The sequence below is a fragment of the Malaya genurostris genome, chromosome 3 (genome assembly GCF_030247185.1).
Source record: "Malaya genurostris strain Urasoe2022 chromosome 3, Malgen_1.1, whole genome shotgun sequence".
NCBI classification, from domain to species: domain Eukaryota; kingdom Metazoa; phylum Arthropoda; class Insecta; order Diptera; family Culicidae; genus Malaya; species Malaya genurostris.
Window position 1 is genome coordinate 291456542 of NC_080572.1, and position 26305 is coordinate 291482846.

At 36.8% G+C, this 26305-nt stretch overlaps 1 protein-coding gene across 5 annotated transcripts in view; it reads right to left on the reverse strand.

Annotated features, from left to right (window-relative positions):
- LOC131436797 (rap guanine nucleotide exchange factor 4) overlaps positions 1-26305 on the reverse strand; it is a 446791-nt gene that overhangs the window by 153498 nt on the left and 266988 nt on the right. For all 5 annotated transcript variants that reach the window (XM_058605717.1, XM_058605715.1, XM_058605718.1 and 2 more), the window contains one exon: positions 10501-10552. In XM_058605717.1, coding sequence (XP_058461700.1) covers positions 10501-10552 — 52 coding nt within the window. The remainder of the gene's footprint in view (positions 1-10500; positions 10553-26305) is intronic.

Below are 26305 nucleotides of genomic sequence, written 5' to 3' on the forward strand. Positions count from 1 at the left end.
GAGCTTCACTTTACGATCTTTCATTATAATGTTTGTCACTTCACTCACATTTTCCGGTGTAACGGCTTCCACACCGACAAATCGTTGCTTTTGATGGACAAGAGTCCGGATAACATTTTTCAATCCATAGTTTCGCTTGCACGGTGTTTTTACCCATTAAAAACAATGTTTTATCAAAACACGAAACTCTGTTTTTTTCCATTTTTTAAACAAACTACAAAACGACTTTACTCCAACCTCGATAACTCAGCTGTTTCTGGTCGGATCGACTTAAAATTTTGACCCGTTTCAAGTTAAGTTTAGTACTCTAGAAAGACGTGGTTACTGGTTTACTACGAGCGCCATCTCTGCTTTAGTCTCGGGACTTATTGATCCATGTGTTATTTTTGAATGACTTAGCATCGTGCCATTACGCAAAAGCGGTGATGTTTTTGTGATGTGCAAAGAAGAAAAATCCGACCTAAAACGAGTTTTTATAATTTTTTGTTTGTCTGTTGCCTTTTTTTCGAGTACAGTTTTTTTTATTCAAGCTACTAATCCTAGTGTTTCCGAATTCAGATACTGTGGTAACTGGGACTGACTTAGTTAAGTGGGAGACCAGTGAGTGAACAATCTCATTACATTGTTCCATCGGTGAAGGCTGCTATTATACAGTAACAATAACCAACGTGGCCCGATAAAATTTGAATCGTTATCATTGGAATTGGAATCGAATTCAGGTAGGATGTGTGAAACGCGAAGGTCTAATATTGGATGTCATCGTTGAGCTACGTAAAAACAAGTAAATATTTATGAACATTATGAACAAATAATTTTTTTTAACATTTTGTCCTCAATTACCACACGCACTTTGTGCGACTGAATTTTTAACACTCATAGCCTGTTTTACTGGCTAAAATTTTACTAATAGCCGTTTGAACTATACAAGCTTCTATATTTTGGAAAACCGATCTATGTGAGTTTCATTTTATTTCCAGTATTTTCATTTTATTTCTAGTACAAATCGATTTGTGGTTAGTAGCCATCCATCAAAACTTGCAAATCGAAATGAATTCATTCCTTTAAATTCCCCTCGTTCTTTGCATCGACATTCGAAAGGGTTATTTTTGCCATTCCGCAACTGAAAGAACCCGACAAAGAAGAAAAAAGCTTTAAAAAAAGTTTGCCATGGCCAAAATCAGAAGTTCCCAAACTTTTTTGATCGATTGCCCAGTTTTAATATTTCCTCGAATTTGTGAAAATTGTTCTGTCAAAGTCATCTCTACTGTTCCATATACAAAAATTAACTAACTTTCGGATCAAGTCTAAGTTAAAGTCTTTATTAACTAATATAAAATGACAAAACGTCAAAGATAAATTAGTGAAATTGTACAACGCATAGTTTACAGAAACCTCACAAATCGCCAAAGTTGAGTTGCTCAAGAAAATATACGTTTTGAAGAGAATCGTAAAACGAGCTCTTGAATTACATTCTCAAAATCAGTACATTTTTAGTGTCATAATAAAGTTTTTATCATTTTTATATCAATTTCTTGAAAAAACATGTTTTTCGAGGGAAAATATGTAAAAGTGTGTTCCACGTGTAAAATTTCAGAAGGCAGATATGAAGCATCGTTTATCGTTTTCCTGATAAAATTCCAGATTAGTTCAGTTGACAAAACGTTTCCTCGGATTGACGAAGTTTGCAAGTTGAGGCCCGTCACAATTTCGTTTCCATCAGTCATTCTTCATGGTTGGTAAGGTGTGTATTGAAAATAAGCTATCCATTTGTGTTGTACGCATGTATTGGTGATGGTTTTTTATGCTCAGATCACAGCATGCTGTGCGTTTGGCTGTCAGCTTTCGTTTGTGCGGTTGAAATTCTGCGTTTTCAAAATGTCGCGTATTAAAAAGGAAGTGAAAAATAAGGTTCTGGACACATGGTTAAGTGAGAAGGATATTACAATGCGAAAATTGGCGAAGCGGTTTGGAATTCATCATGTCAGTGTTAAAACCATCATGAATAAGTTTGAGGAACACTATTGTTTGGATGAGCTACCAGGGAGAGGCAGAAAACCCGGATCTTCCAACCCGAAACTGGAACAGAAAGTGGTATCTCTAATCATGAAGAACAAATCAATGTCAATACGTGATTTGCCCAAAAAATCAGTGTCCGGATGCATGCGTTTTGATGGACGATGAGACTTATGTAAAGGTTTTCCCTTCCAGGTCCACAATACTTTACTGTCGTCGTTGGAGAGGCTGTGAGCGATTCGGACAGGTCGATTCAAGTGGAGAAATTCGGTCGAAAGGTACTGGTATGGCAAGCAAGGTTTGAAGTCAACCATTTTTCACACTACCGGAACTATAAATGCAGAAATCTATCGATCTGAGTGTCTCCAGAAGAGATTGCTGCCTTTATAAAAGAAGCATAGTACACCTCCACTGTTTTGGTCGGATTTAGCGTCAGCTCACTATGTCAAAACCACTCTCAACTGGTTTGCGGAAAAGGGTATAAATTTCGTTGAGAAAAAATATCTGTCCACCAAATTGCCCTCAGCTTCGACCCATCGAACGTTACTGAGCACTCGTGAAGAGGGTCTTCAAGAAGACTGGTAAGGTAGCTGGGAACATGCAGTGGTTGATAAAAATTTGGGCTCAAGCGTCCAAAAAATGCGATGCAGCACTAGTCCGGAACTTGATGAAGAGCGTTCGATCAAATGTTCGAAAATTCGTGAAGGAATAACTTCAATTTCATCCGGTTTTCATTATGCTCAAGGGACCAGTTTGGGAATCACTGACCTAAATTGATGTTGTTAGTCAAAACTAGCTGAAATTTGAAAATTCCGAAACAAAATCTCAATTTTGTAATAAAAAATCTTAATTTCCAAGAATACTACATCAAACGAACGAACAACTGTCGACCGAAGCTCACTCCCATCGTTCCTAACTTTCCCCATTCGGGAAACGATTTCCATCTAACGCTTTGCAATCACCGTAAGCCGATTGGTAACACTCGGGAGTCGGACGTATTCCCGTCGAACGCTCAGGTTGTATTTAAACAATTTACCACGGCTTAGTGCAAGGCTTTTCCTGCAATTTCGACTCGGTCTTTCACCAGTTGAATAAATTGGTTCACCATTCGATCGGACTGGATGCGGTCCGTCCTGCCGACTGGCAATGGGCCTTTGCTTCCCGTATTATGGCGGCTGTGGCTGCCACATCACTTGGAATGAAGAGCGCAACAAACAAACACGCTTTTGCAACTACGATCCGTTCCATCGGGACATTCACAACCGGATACTAAATGTATGTATCAAACACAAGCCCGGATAACGATGCAAGCGCAGGTATTCGAAGCCTTGTTCCCGGGTAGATGGGGGTTGAACTGGGCTCGACAATCACCAATATATTTCATTCGTACCATTTGTTCTACTATTTCGAAGTTTTAAATCTAAGCTTCACTTACTCAAAGATGCCCAATTCACCCCAGACTCCTCTTGAACACCACAGTAAGCTGAATTAATACCAAATAACTCCTAATGCAACCGCGTTCCGGAGCGAATGCAACTGGTTTGAAGCCAGCCAAGGGGATAATGGCGAACAAGGAAACCTTTGGTCACCCGCAGTTAACAATCGATCCGAAATCGGAGGCTGAAGGAGAGGTGCAGCTTCGATCGGTCCTTTCCATACAGGAGTTTGTAAGTCCCACAATAGCAGAAGTACCCTACGGAGTGGCTACGGGGATGAAATTTATTTACTGCAGCGTTAAATTGAAATTTTCACCTGCTGCAGTCGAGTTCGATTTGTGAGTGCACCGTGAAAGTGTAATGATGAAATTAAATTGAATCGTGAGTGCAGCATTTCACCAGAATCCAGATGGGAAGCCTCGTAATTGAATTTTAGCGAACGCAAAATGAATTATTTGTACATTTCTGTTGAAGACAAATTCATTAGTCGTGATTTTGGTAATTGTCGATGCCACAGTTTTCCTGGTTCTATTCGTCGAATCGTGCAAGTTATCTTGAAAAATCTCATTCTGGTTGTAATACCTTTTTTCGCGTTTCATCGTTTCATCCCATCTATACTTTGCCATAGATATGTTACAACACTTGCTTATCGAACAAATGGGTTTCAATGTCCAAAAGACGTACGAGTTTCTCCTAAAATACTACAAGGAATGAAAAGTCCCGGGCCTCTCACAGTAAATCGGTTCGAACCGTGTAGATTTTTTTTTAAGAACAAGCCAATACCAAATTTCATGACAAGCTATCAACTAGTGAATTTGAATAACAGCAGATCGCGTCAGACGAGTTCTAGTTTTCATCGAGCTATGAAAAAAAAACGAATTCCGTGTCCTGAAATAGCAGCAACCATCCCCCGTATTCTCCAGACCTAGCCCCCAGAGTCTATTATTTAACATATTTCCAAATCTGAAAAACTTTCTCCACGGAAAGAAGTTTTTCATCGAATGCTGAGGTTATTGCAGAAACGGAAGCCAATTTTGAACGCCTTGACAATTTTTTTTTTCAAAAGAATAAAAAAGTTTTCTCAAAAAAAAAATTCTTTGCTAGTGTAATACAAACTCTAATACAAGAATTCGTAAACCACCTCGATGTAAGGTCACCATTTATCGATATTGGTGATGGAAGATGGAGCGTTTTCTTCTTTAGAGCCTCTTCCTCCTATGTATTTTTTCCGATGCTTTTACATCCAAACCGGTCCCACTAGCTTCGGCTTGCAGTCCGGTGTATGTTTCCGTCATCATCTCAATGATACGTGTCATAATATGTTATGACGGTTATTTGAGAAACAAAAAAAAACCTATTTTATTCCACCTAGTGGTGTAATGATGCCTTTCTCATATTACTCATTACATCAAAAATATATCCGTGAAATTCGCAAAAACAACTGTTTATTGAATAGAAATAGGAAAATTTGTTCGGACCTAATCTCACAAACTCCATGAATCCTGTTTAACCTGTAGTTCCGGAACCGAAAGCAGTATCCATAACAAATTAGGGAATTCCGTATGAAACTGTAAGACTTTCCTTTTGAAAATATAAGTTTGTGAAAATCGATTTAGCCATCTCCAAGACAAGTGAGTGAGATCCTCTTTACAGTTTTTGATCACTATTTCCAATTTTTCTGAATCTGGATTCAGATGAACGGAATAGCCGAAGTTGGTTCGTTTGCTACCAACAAATATGACTTACAAATTGGAACAGTTTTGAACGTAGTTAAACCTATACTTACTATCTCATTCTCTGTTTCGATTAAACCAATTAAGCGAAATCTAACAAACGGAACGAACCTTCGTTTCTGTTACTTCTGCATATGTAAGTCAAACTAAACAGCATGAATCAGCAGCATAAAACATGTAGTAGGATTATTATTATTATTATTATTATTATTATTATTATTATTATTATTATTATTACTATTATTATTATCATTATTATTGACGTCACTACACAACGTGTACGAAATAGAACAAAGCACGCCTTGTTCGTTTTGTGTTTTCTTCTTCTTTCGGTGTTGTACATATTGTCACTCTATATGGCGATTTGAAAACTTTGACACTCATCGCCTTGCAACTGCGGAACCGGAAGTCGGATCCGGATGAAATTTCCTAGTAGCTTTAAAGACAGTATGAACTTCAATTCAAATCAAGATTTGTGGAAATCGGTTCAAGCATCGCAGAGAAATCGAAGTGAATTTAGTTTTAGGAGTTTTTCTTCTCCACTTTCGGTGCCCTCGGAACAGGAAAAGCGGGGACCTGTAGTGCCGAGTTAAGTTTTCATACCCACAAACTTACAAGCTCTGCAAACTATAAGAATTTATCGGACAGTTTTATGGGATTTGTATCTGTTTTTAACCATCGTTCGTGGAAAAATACTAATAAAATTGGTTATTTTCCACTTATCACGCTTTAGTTCCGAAACCGGAAGTCGGATCCTGATAAAATGTTCAACAAATTTTTAGGATATTATAAGACCTTTCATTTGAATCTTAGTTTGCGAAAATCGGTTGAGTTGTTCCAGAGATAATAGAGTGTAAACTTTATCTCAAATTTTCACATATTACCATATAACTCCGGAACCGGAAGTCACATTCAAATTACATTCAATAGCAAGCTATGGGACCATAATACCTTTCATTTGGATTTTAGTTTGAGAAAATCGGTTTAGTCATCTCTGAAAAAAGTGAGCATATTTTTTTCATTTTTTTGGTACATATCTCCGGAACCGGAAGTCGGATCGGTATGAAATTCAACAGCATGCTATGGGACTATGAGACCTTTCATTTGAATCTTTGTTTGTGAAAATCGGTTTAGCCATCTCTGAGAAAAGTGCATATTTTTGTTAAATACACACACATACACAGACATTTGTTCAGTTCGTCGAACTGAGTCGATTGGTATATGACATTCGTCCCTCCGGGCCTCGGTTAAAAAGTCGATTTTCACAGTGATTGCATAGCCTTTCTATATGAGAAAGGTAAAAACAGATAGTAATAAGATCGCACCGATTGAATCAGTTCTAGCTCAACTAATCACATCTACCAACGCTAATTTAAATAGTTCCAAACTCGGGCTGAAAGTCAGATGGTGCCAAATGAGGACTTTGTGTGTTTGGTTTGTTTTTTTTTAGAAGTTTGTTCCTATCTTGTTTTAGAAACTAGGAAACGCGCGATATTCGAGTGAAGCGTTTACAGAACTATTGCCGTGAATACGTCTTACTTTACTATGGGGTGCCTTTTCAAAATTTACCCTGTGGAAAAATGGGTAGGAATCAATCGTAAATATATTGAGTGGTACAAAACGCAACAACATGATTCTTTCTCTATGTCATCAGAAATAAAACATGGGCTGAAAAGTCCCGGACTTAATTCATAGATGGCGTTAGTACTGCGTACGCTACTCGCTTCGAAACAGTTTTTTTTGTGCTCGCACCCGAAAGGTCCCAAAATGACCCAAGCTGCCGCTGCGAAATACATGAAAAAGTCGAGACAGTTTGTGAGTAAGTGGGTGAATCATTTTAAAGAGGTGAAAAATGTCGACGACTTCTCAAATCGTGGTTCTATCGGTTTATTGTCAAAAAAAGACGAAAAAGTGATTTGTTTTTGAAAAATCCGACATTAAATTTACGCGTGCTTCAAAATTGACCAAAAAAGGTTTAAATATATCGTACGGAACTGTTCGCAAATAATTTGAAATTTTAAAGTGCTTTGCAAGAACCGATGTTGAGTGAAAAACATGTGCAAAACGTCTTGAACAGGCAAAAGAGTAAAATGGCGTCGAGACCTTGGATTTGTCCTCTCTCAGTCGTCCGATGCCTATCCAATTGAGAACGTTTGAAGATAAAGCTTGGAAAAAACCGACCACACAATTTGAAACAGCTTGTTCGCCGAATTCACAAATTCGGAGGTCGTTTTCAGAAGAATACGCGCAAAATCTCGCTCAAAGTATGCCTCGAAGGTGTCAAGCCATTATTAACGCTGAAGGGGATTGGACATGCTATTAATGTATTTGCAGGCAAGTTTCTGATCGAGTGAAACAATATTCCAAAGTATTTTCATGTTGACTTTTTTTCATTTTCTCACCACAGTGACCACTTATGTAACAGACTGTAAGCGTGACGCTACTTTTGTTAATTTCAGAACAATGAATCAAAAACAATTTCGTGCTTTAATTTTACACTGCCCCCAGATGGGAAAAAATACCATTCTCGCAAAGCAATGACTTGAAAAGTGTCATGGAAACTCCGCTCCATCAGAAACAACAATAAAACATGAGCATTCGGCTATGAGAAAGCTCTGTTCAAAGTGGGTGCCGCGTTTGCTCACTCTTGACTAAAAACGAGAACGTGTTGATGATTCTGAGCAGTGTTTGGCCATGTTTAAACGTAACAAATCGGAATTTTTGCATCGATATTTGACAATGGATGAAAAATGGATTCATCCCTTCACTCCGGCATCAAAACGATCGTCATCTGAGTGGACAGCAACTGGCAAAGCTCGTCCAAAGCGCTCGAAAGCACAACAATCGTCTGGAGAGGTTATGGACTCGGTATATTGAAATGGCAAAGAAACGACCGCATATGATAAAGAAATAAAATTTGTTTCATCAAGACAACGCACCGTGTCACAAGTCAATCAAAACAATGGCAAAACTACATGAATTGAACTTCGAATTGCTCCCACATTCACCTTATTCACCAGATTTGGTTCCCAGTGACTACTGGCTGTTCGCAGACCTGAAAAAATGCTCGCCGGTAAGAAATTTTGAACGAATGAAGAAGTTATCGCTGAAACTGAGACCTATTTTGAGGCAAAAGATAAATCGTTCTACAAAAGTGGTATTAAAATGTTAGAGCGGCGCTGGAATGATTGCGTTACTCTTGATGGAGTTCACGTTGATGAATAAAGTTAGTTTTGCATTAAAAAATCGTGTTCTCTTTGTTAGGCCTGGGACTTTTCAGCCCATGTGTTATATCCGATCGGATCCAGCTAGCTTCGGCTTGCAGTCTGGTGTATGTTTCCGTCATCATCTCAATGATACGTGTCATAATATCAAGGTTATCTAAGAAACAAAAAAAAAACAGTATAGTAATAAGTTCGCCCCGATTGAATCAATTCTAGCTAAACTGACCTCATCTTCCAACTAGTTTTGGAAACTACTAGTTGTAGGAATATGGTATCTGAGAAAAAGCTGTAGAAAATATTGTTAGAGATCGGTAGAAATAAAGCTTTTTATCGGACACAGATTTTTTATCGGTTTAGGAAAAAAAAAATGAAAAAAAGCAAAATCTCAAATCATTGTCGTTGGCAAAGCAGAATAGAAAAAGTATAGACTTGTAGTGCGGTGTGTGTGTGTTTTTTTTTATTGCCAAATTCGCAAGAAAACTTCTGTCCCCATTATAGCAAAATAAAAGATTTCACACAGCAATTGAGTAGTTCCTATTTGTTCATAAGTATACTGCCCATGCTTGCATATCAGTCCCATATAAAAATTAAACAAGTTGAAAAAAAAGATACATACATCCCAGGTAACCAATAAGCACATATTATTGTCGTATTATGTCAACAAATAATCACTAGTTGGCAATTTCAATCGCTTTTGAGACTGAATTAGGGTCGATTTTGGCAATATATACGGCTATTCATAAACTATGCTTAATTACGGCTGGTGTGCATTCTGAAAGCGGAATTCTGATTGATTTATAACAGATTAGCTTTCAAAGTGCAGATATACAGCTATAAGAATTTTTGGGGCTCATAAAAGGCTATGCTACTGCCATTTTTTGTGCTTACTGGTTACCAGGGATATTTCAGTCATAAATCGCTTTTTTCGATTACTCTGATGATTGATCCGTGATAATATTGAAATACATACATAGATTATATTACAAACTTTGCATTTGAAATAAATATTGCATTTTTTTGTCATTTGTTTATATAAAATTTATTAAGCAACAAGATGGAACCCATATGTGAGTACTTTTGTTAACGAACGAAAAGATACTCGCATACCGCGGTCCCATCGTAGCATGCTATGCTTCTCTCGTACGTGACAAAATTTCATGTTTGATTTTCCATTCGTGTGAAACTTTTAATCGTTCGATATAATTATGTTTGTGATATCATGTCAGCTCTTCAAGCATTCAAATTGTACTTATGGTGAAGAGCCTTCCACGGAAGACAGCTCAAACAGCGACTTTGTAGGTTTCAATGCCACCAAAACCCGGGAGAAATACTCTTTTTTTATACCGTTTATTTATACCTGGTTTTAACCTAATTGTGGTCGTTCGCCGGACAAATACTATGAAATCTGGCTATTGAAATTGCATCTTCCTTCCCGGAGAATTTCATCAATTACGTAAAAAATAAACTACAATCTAAAAATTTTGTTTCTCATAATAATCTCTATTCTTCAAGGGAAAGGCTACTGACAACTCGGAATATATTTGTACACTAGTTGTTATGGTATATTAGTATATAGTTTTTGTGAACATCGTTAAGAAATTTTATCACTTTTTTCTACTGTTGGAAAAATGATTTCCTTGTGAGGAAGAAGATAAGGGGGTTCGAGTCCCATCGCTGGGGTACTTTAATGGCAATACCATGTCCTTTTTTTCAATTCATCAGTTTGCTAGTCTGTTTTGCGTACTGATAAGTATGTATTGGTGGTAAAACCTTAATACAATAAGTACTCTATTTTGCGCACTTTCACCTTGAATTAGGAATTCCAAAGTGATTGTTTTCCAATATTAGCATGTTCATGTCAACATGAATGAACAGAGACACCTTAAACAGTTAATTGACAGCTAGCTATCCAACGGCTACATTACAGTTGTCCGGATTTTACACCGATCAAATCACCGATTGCTATGACCGTATCGTTATAAGCGTCACTATAGATAGAGCAAACAACTGTGTATCCTAGGCGACACCGCATGCTCCTGTCACTTGTCTAATGTCATAAAAGTTTATCCGTTTTCGCTTACTACAGGTACTTACCATTTTTCAATTTGCAGTTGGAAATTATGTCGTTCATTAATTCCTTATTTTTCTGTAGAGTAGAGTAGAGGGAGAAAAAAAAGAAAAATTGAATTAATATCACTTCAGGATACAAACGTTGATTACTTGGAGGGGGGAAACCGTATGATCCGTTCCCTCCAGGCATGCACTGAATTAATCGGTTAATTTTATTTTTGCCTATCGCAGCAACCCGGGAACCGTGCTTTCAATGGAGCAAACATTATTTATGACTCAATTACAAATTGTTTATTGGTTGTTCTAGTCGGTGATACGGGAGGAAAACATTGCGTGGGATACCACCGTGAGCGCAGTTTTTTTATGACCAAAAAAAATCGCTGTTACGCTGGGATTGATGGCTAAGTGCTTTGTTTACTCGATAATGTGAGTTCTTTTATGGGAAGAGTTTTCAGCTAATTGAGAAAAAGGATCTGCAAATATTATTTAAAAAAAATCGATTGATACGTCCGACGGTCCAGGAAAAGTTTACAGAATCTAAAATAATTTATTGTTCCACTTGTCGGAATGTTTAATTCGTTGTTGGTTGATACTCGCATTGACAAAGAGACAAAGCGACACTGAACCGAAAGATAACAACAGATGCTACCTACCAGCAAACGTGATAAACCATTCCCACACGGACCCCGATAGCACTGTGAAATGGAATCGATCTTCGTTGCTTGACGTGACAATAAACGACTCTGGGCATACCGTATGAATGCTAATGTTTCTTTCATTCGCTTTGTAGATGTAAGCTTTTCCAGTCAGATGTTTTATGATACTAATCCGCACCAGACAATTTCCATTTCAGCACATGCGACATTCCAGACGTCTACGCAGAATCTTTCGAGTGGAAATCATCTTGTCAAAGTACACAGTGACAAAACTGTCATGGTTTGCTGGGATTGTGGAATAATTTTTTTTTCAGTGTCATTGTGGGCTGGGTCAGTGGATGAGGGCATCATCAACTGACGAAAGGAGTTCCAGATCATGTTTTTCGATACCATGTAGAGTGTCCTGAAATAAATCCGTTAGTGGAATTCCCTCAATAAGTATTGTGGTGTTGAGTTCGTTAACAAATTTCTGATTTGGCACGCAATTTGCATCAGCAGAAAATTGCTCTAACTAACGTTATGAAAGAGTATACGAACTTGAAACTCTGCATGAAAGAATTCCGCCTTGTAGCATTCGTCAAATCACATAAAGACGCTGTAAAATTTTAGCACGATTGGAAGAGCTGCTTCTTTGGATTGCAACCTATCGAGGAGTTTTGTTATTTTTTACATTTCGTCTTCACTTCATCAGTGCATTAGCAGTTTATGTTGAACTACTAACGCCACCTAACGGTTCAGCATAAACCACTATTTCAACACACTTCGCAGTCGATTCATAGCGTACAGAATCAATGCATGGCTAGCCTACTACGATCCTATTGACACTAAAAATCCTAATGCTATTTGCGAAACACATTTTGCACCGAACTGCCATGTATTTACATAAGTCGAACACGAAACGTAACGTAAAAGTAAGAAATTAGTTATGTACAGTCAAGAGAAGTTTTTGAGTAATTGTTAGGCAAAAGCTAAAAACATTAAAGAATACCCAGGTAACCGAAAAGCACATACTAATGCGGTATTAAGACAGCAAATAATCGCTTGTTAGCATTTCAATCACTTTTCACACTGAATTAGGGTCGATTTTGGCAAAATATACGGCTGTTCATTAATAATGCTTTATTATGGTTGGTGTACATTCTAAAAGCTAAGTTCTGATTGATTTATAACGGATTAGATTATATATTGCAGATATAGAACTATGAAAATTAGTGGTGCTCATAAAAGGCTATTTTACTACCATTATTAGTGCTTAGTTGATGCAGAGTTGACACAAAGGCATAATAAAATGGCCGAAAAAGTTCCAGAAACGCCCATCCGAAGCACGGTTCGTGATGTTTCAAGAAAAGTTTGCTTGTCGTCGATTCAAGTATTATCAATCCAATCCGTCCGATGGATGTTTTCAGCATCATCTCAAAGTTAGGTGTCACAATATCAGTTCATAGCTTACTAAATTCGCAACCAAATGAATTATCATTTAACGAAATTTATATTTTCGCTCAATACAATACGTTACTACAATTGGATTGCTAGGCATGAGACCTCTTGATTCAACACAGTTGATACAAGTTTCTAAGAGATTGTTCGTTGGGTTTTACCTTTTTTTATATATATAAAAAATAGGTATAGAATTCGCTCAAACTTTCGAAAATTTTTCCGAGGCCCGGAGGGCCGAATGACATATACCAATCGATTCAGCTCGACGAACTAAGCAAATGTCTGTGTGTGAGTGTTGTCAACTAAGAGGTCGAGATCTCAGAGATGGCTGGGCCGATTTTGATCAAACTAGTTGCAAATGAAAGGTCTCCCCGTCACCCAAAACGCTATTGAATGGTTTTGAGATCGGATGTTTACTTTTTGAGTTATACGAAGTTTTATGTCAAAATTTTCAGTTTTTTGACAGTATCTGTCACAATTGACCTTGAAAACAGAATATGTTTTCAGACTTAGATTCCGCACGATAATACCTATCCAACAAGCCATAGATTGTTAAAATCCGTCCATTTTTACGGAATCCATTTTTTAACGGAAGTCCATTTTTAATCGAAATTTTTGTGTAAACGACTTTTCCCCCTATTCCAGCAGTAGGAGTTTTGAGCGCTGTATGACAAAGCAATGCTTGGGAGCAACGGAAAACACGATTTTTTATTCTGTTACATACAATTGTTTCTAAGTACCAAAAAGACTGTGTACAGCATCCTTTTCTATGACATTTGGCCTCGGACCGATTTTAGCACGGCTCGTTTTTGGCAACATAATCGTTCGAATATGACATATATAAACCAGATGATGGCAGATTTTTTTTTAAAATTATATTGTTTTAAACTTCTTACAGCAATAAATGCTGAAAGAACATAACATCCACATACCATTCGAATCAGTTCGTCGAATTATCTGACTTCGGCCATACCGATTTTAGAATTCCGGTTCCAGTATGAAATCGTTTCTCAAAGCTCAATCGTTTTCTCAAAAAAAGCCTAATCAAATATTAGAAACAAAAATTCAAATTAAAATAAACTTATATACAAAATTAATTAATTTTATACATACATACAAAAATTAATAAATTTTATCCAATTATGACTTCCGGTTCTCGAATTACATGATGATGAATTTTTAAAATTCAAACCGGTATAGAAGATGACAATTCCGAAAAGCTTCAAAGTTGGACTCAAAACTATTGTAATTTATTCGTCATATGGCCATACGAATCGGTTTGGGTTATGCTGGTTCCTGAATACCGGCTCTGGAAGTACCTTAAATTACCGTAAACTCTAAAGTGGAACTTAGATATCATGGCATCTTTAATCGATTATCACACTTCTAGATTTAAATTCGATTCGATTTGCAGTTTCGACATTACAGAGTAATGAGTAATTAAAATCTCAAATTGTCGCTTAAAACGAGGGTCATTAAAATAATGTCATGAAAACTTAAACACCGAAGAATATTCATGCAAAAAACACATGCAGATTGGTAAAAAAAGGTATCATCTCACTGCTAGGTGGATTAAACACGTTTTTTTTTATATTTGTCACCGTTTCTGAGAAAATCAGATTCGAAGCGTTAAAATATCCCTCTAAATCACCGTAAAACACACTGGCTTCAGACCTTAATCCTCCCTGGCAACGACCGAAAGCTTGAAACCGGGGTTAAATAAATGGTATTAGTAATAATACTTTATGAACATTCTGAATAAGCGAAAATCGTCTTTGAAACAGCGACGAATATAGGCAATGCGCTGCGCTTACTGTTCTTCGATACCGCTGTTAAATACCGCGATAAAGTACATTTTCCTATCGCACTAATGTACATTTTTATACAACGGCAAAGTACATTTTTATACCTCAGCGAGCTATATTTTTTGTACTACAGTAGCGCGAAAAAGAATGTAGAAAGATAGAATTCTAATTTGATGTAACAACCCGGAATTTCGCATGAATATGTGACAATGGATGAAACATGGATTCATTACTTCACTCCGGAATCGAAAAGATCGTCATCTGAGTGAATCAGCAACTGGTGAACCTCGTCTAAATTTCGTATTCGTGCACATCCACCGTATTTGCTAGATTTGCCTCCCAGCGACTACTGGCTGTTGGCAGACCTGAAAAAAAATGTTCGCCGGTAGGAAATTTCGCACGAATGAAGAGGTTATCGCTGAAACTGAGAACTATTTGGAAGCAAAAGTTAAATCGGTCTACAAAAGTGGTATTGAAATGTTAGAGCGGAGCTGAAATGATTGCTTTGCTCTTGAAATCACCAGGTTACAGGCGGAAAAGTAAGAAAAACACGTTCAATTTCAAAAACAGCTAATTTAAACGATGAAGACAAATGGGACAGTAATTTATTGAACACCCTTTCCACCCTTCGGAGCTCTTTAGATAAGTGAAAAATGATTTATTGGACGGTCTCGAGAAAAACCCTTCATCGCTTTTATCATCTGTGTTGGTCGGTCGGTCGGTCATCATTGCTCTCCCGGACCCGACTGAAAACGGGGAAAAAAGCTTACTCAGCTGCCGACGACTGTCAGCTTTTCGGGGATGGCCCGTTGATTTACCATCGTTACGAGCCACGAGCAACAAGTAGCCGAGGGGGCCGTAATTCGAGCAGACTAATTAATGTGGCACTCAGTGGAATGTTTGTTTTAAATTGATGAAATATCTCTCACTCCAGTCGTCCACTAATTTTAGAACGAGTTCCGCTCCATTAGCGACAAAATGGTTGTTTAAACGTGGGTGAATTTGAACATTATTTTGCTCTGACGTTGATGGGTTTCTATTAGTTTCGAAGTTTATTTATTAGAGACCCCTAATTGGGTTTGGTTTTGTGCTGATTTGAACCATTTAATTAGATGTTAGTTTGAAATTTCGGATGAAAATTTCAATTTCAATCGATTTAGAATTTAAACACTTTTCCATAAAAGTGTAATCGCGTAGCAAAACACTTGTTTCACGGCGAAACAGACCTCATTTCCAGCGGGAGCTATATTTATTTCCCGAGTATGTATGGGAGAGTGTCAGAAAATGACATTGTTTCCCGTCCCTTGGTGACAGCAACAGCAATTTCGTTCTACTGAATACTGCGGTACGTGATTTGTGTAGCCAACGGGTGACGGTGCCAACGACATTTCGCTCATGTGCTGTAAGAATTTTCGACAGACACTCATATCCTCACGGGAATCTTCATACTGACATCAGCATCAGCATCACCGGTCCTACATGTACACGTGATGGAGAGAAGAAACACAGTGAAAACTGTTTCTACTCAAATGCAATCAAACGATTGAATTTCAAATTAGTGCAAATGCTTCTAATTCGCGTCACGATCTAGATCATGATAAAAGAAAGCAAATGGGAAAACTATCTCGTTTTCGGACTACTACCTAACGGATTCATTCGAATTTCGTAAGTCCCGATTATTTTAATACTGTTTACATGCAGTTTATTCGAGAGATCGTACTATTTTATCAAAAGGTAGCACATATCGTAAGATATTCAACAGGAGGAAACTACGTTCACATGAACTTACTTAACACTCCGAATACCAAGCCCGAAAAAAAGTTGGAACGGTAACTTTGAGCTGTCATAGCTCAGCTGTTTTTCAACGGATCTCAATAAATTCTACACCCTCGAATGTTGTACAGTTCGTAGATTATTTTAAGTATATCATTATTGACAATCGGTTAGGAAAAATCAATGAAAATGTGATTTTTTCCCGTTCGAGTTTTTTTCACGCACAAAATATGCCCTATCTGCATTTATGCGGCACCAGCATTGTGAATGGAATTTTGAGAACTTCAACTTTCTCGCGTCATAACTTTGTTGTTAGTCAACCGATCTTCGAAATTTGTTCACCATTGGAATGGGACTAGTTTCAGAAATAAAATGCACTAAAACATACGAAAAGTAGAGTTGTCTACCTAAAGTTATAGAGAAAACTGTAAACAGAAGACCACAAAAAGATGGAATTTTTTAGTATGGTCAAAATATCTCTGAATTCAAAGCGATGGCCTATATGTTTTTATACATCATTGGATTGCTAATAAAACCAGTTACAAATAGGGCTAAACTAGCAGTTTTTTATATTCAAAAACATCTATAAATAAATGACCAACACTGAAAAATTTCAAATTTTATTTATTTTTCAAAATGCTTAGAAATTAAAGCGGTGACATACACTTTTTATACACTTAATTATTGTTACTAATACTCACGATTAGTTATAACAAATTAAACTCAAAAATCTTAAGGAGAATCTCAAAACAAACAGCATAAATACAGAAATTTCCAAAACTTTTTGCCTTTCTCATATGGAAAGGTTATGCAATCACTGTGAAAACCGACTTTTGAACCGAGACCCGGAGGGCCGAGTGTCATATTCCATTCGACTCAGTTCCTCGAGTACGCAAAATGTCTGTATGTGTGTATGTATGTATGTATGTAACATTTTTTTGAACTCACTTTTCTCAGAGCTTGCTGAACCGATTCTCACAAACTGAGATTCAAATGAAAGGTATAAATGTCTTATACAAAGTTCCTGATTTTCATTTCGATTCAACTTCCGGTTCTGACAAGGTGACAAGGTGATTAGTATGAAAATTACAATTTCAAATTATTTCATCACTTTGCTCACAGATGGCGTGGCAGATTTAACCAAAATTAGGTTCAAATGAAAGGTTTCATAGTCCTATAAAGATTCCAAAGTTCCATCAGAGTGCGACTTCCGGTTCCGGAATTATAGGGTAAAGTCTGTTGAAAATTAATACAGTCACTTAAAGTGGCGAAACAAAAAACATCAAACAATATTTTCTTAAGTTTACGTTTCGTCTTCGACTCATCAGTGCGTCAGCAGATTATGCTGACGCAAACCCCCGGATGCAAATAGCATTAACATTACGTCTGCTCAGCGGATTCTGTTGATCCGGGGGTTTGCGTCAGCATAATCTGCTGACGCACTGATGAGTCGAAGACGAAACGTAAACTTAAGAAAATGGTTATGTGCACCTAGCATAAATTTGGGGGTAAAAACAAGCTTTTTCCCCTTCAAATTACCATCAAACAATATTTGTTCCTAAATAGTAGTTGATTTATTTTGCGATGGGTTAGTATGTAAAATACTCAGTTCAAGCTCTACTTTCTTATTGTACAAAGCCATCGCAAAAATTAAGAATTTCCGTTTTATCTAAAAACTAATAATCTATTGGTGAAATTCAACTTATGAGTCTCTAAGAATTATAGTCTCTATTGATTGCAAACGATAGAAGTAGAAAAACATATTTTGATACAATAAAATCTCAATTTACGCGAAATTTAATTTACGCACCAACGACTTTGCGTGTAAATTGAGGTTAGAGTGTATACTGAAACGTTTAAGGCATAACAGAAATCTTGAAATTTCCGATCCTTCATCGAATTTTTAGATTCTACGGAAATGTTGGACAAATTCAGAATTGCAGTAGATATCAATTGAGTTTGTTTTGTATGTATATAAAAATTATTTGGATCTATGTGTTCATTCTTTAGTACAGCACAAAAACCGAAGAAAATCGAAGCCTCCATTTTTGAGTAAATTGTGAATAAATTTATTTCAAAATATAAAAATAATAAATTATATTAATCAATAACGTAACTGTTCTGGCTTGAAATTTTTAGACAATATATTTCCGCTGATAGAAATTGAAACCAATTTTTTTAGTTGTTTTGAGAGAATATATAATTTTATTCATCAAAACAATCTTTATGATAATGATTCTAACAATTTAGAGCAAAAAATGTACAAGTCATCGCTTTCATTTTTGATTTATATATTAAAAATAATTTTTTTGTAATATTTGTCAATATTTACATTTACACTGTATATTTTCAGGATGTTTTTGATGGTGCAAAAACGCCAGCTTAGCATAAATTGTAGCTGGGTTGACTAGCAATCGAATAATGTATAAAAACATATAGGTCATCGCTTTGAATTCAGAGATATTTACGACCATTGCAAAAAATCCCATCTTTTTTGCGGTCTTCTGTTTACAGTTTTCTCTATAACTTTAAATAGACAACTCTATTTTACGTATGTTTTAGCACATTTTATTGCTGAAACTAGTACCATTCCAATGGTGAACAAATTTCGAAGATCGGTTGACTAACAACAAAGTTATGACGCGAGAAAGTTGAAGTTCTCAAAATTCTATTCACAAAGCTGGTGCCGCATAAATGCAGATAGGGCATATTTTGTGCGTGAAAAAAAACTTGGAACGGGAAAAATCACATTTTCATTGATTTTTCCTAACCGATTGTCAATAATGATATACTTAAAATAATCTGCGATCTGTACAAAATTCGAGGGTGTAAAATTTATTGAGATCCGTTGAAAAACAGCTGAGCTATGACAGCTCAAAGTTACCGTTCCAACTTTGTTTGAGGCTTGGTATAAGGAGTGTTAATGGTTCACTTGACCGAAAATATAAATAAATCATTCAGTCATGTTTCAAAATATTTGATCTTGGCTTGTGGATTCTCTATCTTTGTCTACTACATGATCCAATACTGAATTTCATGACAATCTATCCTTAGTAGTGTTTGAGTATCAGCTGATCTTGTTAGACGAATTTCTAGTTTTCATCAAGCTATGGAAAAAGACGAGTTTCGTGTTCTGAAATTCGGGCCACCATTACCCGTATTTTCCAGATCTGGCCCCCAGCGACTATTATCTATTTCCAAACCTGAATAGGGTTTCTCCAGAGACAAAAATTTTCGTCGAATGCTGAGATCGTTGTACAAACGGAAAGCTATTTTGAAGGCCTTGCTTGACAATTCTTTTTTTTTCTTTCAAAGAGTATCAAAATGTTGGAGGACCGAAGTACAGTGGGGAAAAATGGACCAAAACGCGACGATTTTTTGGAGGCATGATACAGCTGACCACAAAGCAGTTTTTTGCAGTAAAATGGTCAGTAAAATCGACTCCATGTATTTAGAAGGACCGCACGAAACGCTATCATGTTCATTTTACCCCAAGTTCCCTTTTTATACTGCATTGTATTCAAGCCTAACTAAATAACATGAAACCGAAGAACTTGCAGAAGAGCGAATAGAGTGTTTCCGATGTAAAAAAGTCTAACAAATCGATTGCATATAGTTTTATTGACAGCAGAAAACTCGTTGCACCGTTTTACCCCATTTCTTTTCTAGTTATAATATTCAGTTGAAATATGATCTACAATCCAAAAGCAGATCCAATGCGATCTATCAATATTGGTTCATAATACGTGCAAAACATCTGTGATCCAATCAAACACAATGGGAATGACAGTACTAGCCTGTTTAACCCGTTTTACCCCAATTTATATCAAAAGTCGTATCTCTGGTTAAACTTTCTCTCGCATACCGAAAGCAGGCTGATTGCGGTTGATGAAAATCGATTAATATTACGAAGAAAGACCTGAAAATAGGATTACCAATTAATTCAATGGCCGCACGAATCTTGTTATACCGTTTTACCCCAATTTATCCTTTAACTGAGTCCTAAGATTTTGCTCTACCTTGAATTCATTTGTAATCCAATTTTCAGGTCTTTCTTCGTAATATCAATTGATTTTCATCAACTGCAATCAGTCTGCTTTCGGTATGCGAGAGAAAGTTTAACCAGAGATACGACTCTTGATATAAATTGGGGTAAAACGGGTTAAACAGGCTAGTACTGTCATTCCCATTGTGTTTGATTGGATAACAGATGTTTTGTACGTTTTATGAAAAAATATTGGTAGGTCATATTGGATCTGCTTCGGGATTGTAAATCTGAATTCAACATAAAATTATAATTGTCGGAAAAAACGGGGTAAAACGATGTAGCACGAAGCATGCGATTATGAACACTATCTGTAAATTATTATTTGAGGTTATATGCGAAACATAGAACTGTCTTGTTCAACCAAAATTGGTCCAAACACCGATCAGTAGAACTTTTTTTTCTGTAAATTCACGGAAGAAGATGACTGGGGGTAAAACAGAACAGAGTTGTTTGCGGTCAATTTTATTAAAAACAATCCATTTATCTTACTTATGAGCATGTCAGGAATACCTTCCGATTGGTGGAATTGATTTTTTTCCTGAGTTTCACAGTTAGTTTTCAAAGTAAAGTCAGAAAAAAGAGGAATTGGAGCAAAACGGGCATGATAGTGAGTTTTGCGGATCTTCTAACTATCATAAATCGATTCTACAGAAAAATTTGCATAAGAAATACTAACTTTGAAAATATTTGCTCATGTTTTTTTATAAAATTATTGAGCAAAGTCGCGTTTTGGATCGTTTTTCCCCACTGTGCGTTTCACGGTAAAAAGTCGACTTTTTCTTTGTTAGGCCCGGGACTTCAACATTCAACATTTTAATGGAAGGTGTTTGGAACGAAACACTATTCGAAGGAGAAGCGAAGGCGCACGCTAGGACCATCGCAATTATGGTATACTTCTGTTTTGGCGTAATGACAAATCGCAAGATCTGACCAGGAGGCAGTAGGATTTTTATGGCTTTGAATCATGAGTAAAAGTCGTCTTTGTAAACATTCATTGATGTATATTTCGCAGTTTATGGGATCAGTTGTAAGGAATTTAACTGCAGCCACGAATAGCTTGCCAGACCACAGTTTTCTTCCCAAAAATTTGCGATTTGAATCGATGAGACAGACTAGTTTAATACAGTTTGACATTGAGACTCCGTCATAAATCAGTAATCGAATTCCACGTTGATTCCGTTCGTTCATGATTGTACAGTTGGGCCTGGTCGATGCTTTTTGTTTCGGACTGCTTCTGCTTTTTATAGGTTCGAAGATTCAATCGTAGAACATTTACCTAGGTACTTCGAATTGTTGTGGCTATATCCCGCAGTGAAACCTACTTCTTCTGCTCGAACGCTTTCAGTATACGTTTATCCAAACTGAGGTTAGCAGTACACTGAGGTCTTTTTTTACGCGGGTTTTTTAGCCAAATTTTCCAAATTATCTGGTTTTCTTGTTTTGTCTTAGAAATGCATGAAACGTCGAGATCTTTTTTTATATTATACCAGATCTCGACGTTTCATGCATAATTTTTTTTTTCATTTTCAGAAATATCAGAAGTCCAAAGTTATTTTTTTTACAAAACAATTTTTGTAAAATAGAGTTTCATGCATTTTTGAGATATTTGGAATAAAGAAACTTTCTTTAGTTTTGCCGTTTTTTTACGCGAATTTCAGAAGTTACGTGGTCTCAAATTCTGTCCCAAACTTGTTTTTCTTTGAAACATTTTTTCTAGATTGCACCATATCTCAACGTTTCATGCATTTCTAAGACATTTGGCACAAAAAAATTTTCAATCTCGGAAATCTCAAAATTTTTCCATTCTAAAGTCGATTTTTTTGGAGAATACACCAGATCTGAAGGTTTCATGCATTTCCAAAATATTTGACATAAAAATCCTTAAATTTTTATTTTATTTTGCGCGGACGTGTTTTTATTACGCGTTTTTTTTTACGCAGAACGATCATCCGCTTGAAAAATACCTCTGTTACAGTCTTAAAAACTTGGAAACATGGTTTTGAAAACATATTGAAAAAACCCTTCTTTCAAACGAGTCTAAGGCTTTCAAAATTGATTCAAGCGCCACCGAAAAATTTTGGCACATTGCAAAAGCACTGTGATTAGTCGGTTACGTCATATATGAGATTACATCTCCCGAACCGGAAATGTTCCGAAATACCCTTTCCAAACTTGAACAAAGACCACTTTGTTGATTTTAAATAAGGCTAAGTTTATCGTAAATCCGTTGAGTCATGTTCGAGAAAATTTCACCGATTAAAACTGAGTAGTTGGTCGGTTGATTTGTGTTTTTAGTTTTATTAAAACGTACCGCCATTCAAGCTTGTGTTCAATTTGATCCAACGTGGAAAACAGTTTGGAAAAATGACATGCGAATGCAACTATGTAATGAAAACCGAGAAAATGTTACCGCAGAGACGGGACTCGAACCCGTAGCTAGCATAGGCAGCAAAAGAGACAGACACAAAATATCAAATCAGTGTCTGACGGCAAAGCAAAAACGCGAGGATAGACTTGTGACGCGGTGTGTGTTTGTTTTCTGTTGGATGGGTTTCCATAGACTATAATTGCATGCTGTGGTGGCCAAGTAAAGCGAAGCATGCTTGGGTATTCTAGTCAATTGGGGTATCTCTTCATGTGTTTTTTTATGCAGGGTAGTTTAATTGCAAAGCAATTTCCCTTGCTACAAGTTCGAGTCCCGTCTCTGCGGTAACATTTTCTCGTTTTTTCATTACATAGTTGCATTCGCATGCCATTTTTTGAATCTGTTTTCCCTGTTAGATATTGATCAAATTTGAGGAAGAATTTGGTTTAATCCTCTCCGAGAAAAATAAGTACGTTTTTTCGATTACGTCCCTTATGCAGTTATACATTGAGTTCTCTATTCACGCGCAAAACTAAAGAAAAAAAAAATTTTAAGCAAAATTTGTTAAAAATGCATAAAATGCATAAATTTTTTGAACAAAAATAAGTGGATTTTTTTTGAAAAAAAGGTTCAGAGAATTAACATAAAAAAACGCCTAACTTCGGAAACCCGTGTAAAAATCACTTAAGAAAAGCCACGTAAAAACCACGTATGAAAAGCCGCGTAAAGAAGACCTCAGTGTATATGATTCTATATTCAACCATCAGTATTGTGAGTTTTCCAAAGGACCTAATAACACTTTTCAAATGAGTCTTTCGAAAAACAGGATCACAGGAAGCCGGGTATAAATAAACGATATAAAAAAAAAAGGATCACAGGATTTGTCGGTTACGCCATATACGAGATTACATCTGCTGAACCGGAAATGTTTACCATAACCCCTTCCAAACTTGATCAAAGACCACTTTGTTGCTTTTAAATAACCCTAAGTTTATTGAAATTCGTTGAGTCATCTTCGAGAAAATTCCACTGATTAGTCGGTTAGTCGATTACGTCACTTATACCATTAAATCTCCGGAACCGGAAGAGACAGCCTTTTAATATTTGAACTTGATTAAAGTCTCAACAGTATCTCTTAAACAAGCCTAAGCATGGAAAACTCGGTTTAGTCATCTCCGAGGTAACAAAGTGCGTTTTTTCAATTACATCATTTATACCATTTTAACAGATCGGCTGAAAAGTTCGTATCGTTTCTATGAGAGGGCGCCACTAGAATTAAATCCATACCATTTTCAGTTAGTATCAACCTTCGAAAGATACGTGTATAAATTTGACAGCTGTCTGATTATTAGTTTGTGAGATATTGCATTTTGAGTGAAGCTACTTTTGTTATTGTGAAAAAAATGGAAAAAAAGGAATTTCATGTGTTGATGAAACACTACTTTTTGATGAAAAAAAGTGCCGCCGATACCAAAAGATGGCTTGATGAGTGTTATCCAGACTCTGCACCGGGCGAAGCAACAATTCGTAAGTGGTTCGCAAAATTTCGTACTGGTCATATGAGCACCGAAGACGATGAACGCAGTGGACGTTCAAAAGAGGCTGTTACCGATGAAAATGTGAAAAAAATCCACAAAATGATTTTCAATGACCGTAAAGTGAAGTTGATCGAGATAGCTGACACCCTAAAGATATCAAAGGAACGTGTTGGGCATATTATTCACGAATATTTGGATATGAGAAGCTTTGTGCAAAATGGGTGCCGCGTGAGCTCACAATCGATCAAAAACAACAACGAATTGATGATTCTGAGCAGTGTTTGGAGCTGTTATATCGGAATGAAACCGATTTTTTTCGTCGATATATAACAATGGACGAAACATGGCTCCATCACTTCACTCCGGAGTCCAATCGACAGTCAGCTGAGTGGACTGCACGCGATGAACCGAACCCAAAGCGTGGAAAGACTCAACAATCGGCCGGTAAGGTTATGGCGTCTGTATTTTGGGATTCGCATGGTATAATTTCCATCGACTACCTTGAAAAGAGAAAAACCATCAACAGTGACTATTATATAGCGTTATTAGAGCGTTTGAAGGACGAAATTTAAAAAAACGGCCTCATTTGAAGAAAAAAAAAGTTTTGTTTTGAGCTTCGAATTGTTCCCTCATCCACCGTATTCTCCAGATTTGGCCCACAGTGACTTTTTCCTGTTCTCAGACCTCAAGAGAATGCTCGCTGGTAAAAAATTTAGAAGCAATGAAGAGGTAATCGCTGAAACTGAGGCCTATTTTGAGGCTAAGGACAAATCGTACTACAAAAAATGGTATCGAAAAGTTGGAAGATCGCTATAATCGCTGTATCGCCTCTGATGGCAATTATGTTGAATAATAAAAACGAATTTTGGCAAAAAATGTGTGTTTCTATTAAACGTTACAAACTTTTCAGCCGAACTGTTATTTCATGGTTTTCATGATTTCTGGATAGATTTTTATCTGTGTGCAATTGAATTTAATTTAAATGTGATTCTAATCGGAGCGAATTATCGATTTCTGAGCAAATACCGCTCTCGTGGAAAGTGTGCACTGCCGTGGAAGGAGTGTGGAGTTTCAGGATCACTAAATCAGGTCATGCATGTTATGCAAATCCTTGTTTTCATTTTATAAATTTCATTACGCTTTGCTTCGTTCGTTTTTCCATGCAATGAATTCTATTTGTTTCTATGGCAACGAGATCCAAGTCAATACATTCTACGAATTTCTAACTTGCCAAAAACCGGTTTCCAAACAAACACTTTTCCTCACCCACCGTGGAAACGCGAGGTAAAAGATTTAATTTTACCATCAGTGAGTATTCATTACGAAGCAGACGATTCAGGAATGTAACTACAATGTCAAACTTTTCATTCACAACAAAAGCCTACTTCGACGGTTGATCAAATCATCCCACGAGAAAATTTACCGACTCAAATAAAACCAAAAAAAAACACAGCAAACGATCCCCCAAAAGACAATCCCTCATGCATATTTACGGCAGCACCTTCACACCTCATCATTCACGTGCATTCTATCGGAACAAAATTCCGGGGCCGGGAAAAGCTCCCTCCTTGGATTCGCTTCAGGGAGGACGTCAAATTCCGGCGTATCGCTTGGAACACCCTTTCTCGGGGTCGGTGGATGGAAAACAAAAAAAAAACAAAGGAGAAAACTAAGAAATATTCTCGCGTTTTTTCACGTTCAGTCACGCAGTCACAGTTGTCAGCACCTACTGCGATGACTGGAATGGCTCTTCGCAGGATATTGTTTCGTTTTTTTTTTTCTCTCTCTCAGAAGTTCGAATTCCATATTTTCTACCGAAGGAAAAGAAAGCGAAAGAAAAAAAAATGGGTAGGAAAATTGCGGAAGAAGAAGGTTAAGCCGTTGATTTCAATGATTCTTCTGTACAAGAGGGTCCGCACATACCGCAATCGGAAAGGATGATAATTTCCGCAGTTTTGTGATTTGTTGGTGTGAATTGGTCGGAAAGGTGATAAAACGAGATCCACCTGAACCTGAGAGGAGGAAAGCATAAAACGGTTTTACGAGTTTTCGACCCTTCTTGCCAAGTGCGGATGTTTTCATTTAACTGGTAGTTTGAACTGACAGAATTCCGCGTTGTTTGTTTACTGCTTTCTTCGACGGAAAATAATTAATGTGACTCTATCAGAAATGGCGAAAATTTTACTACCGACTTAAAGTACTTCCCT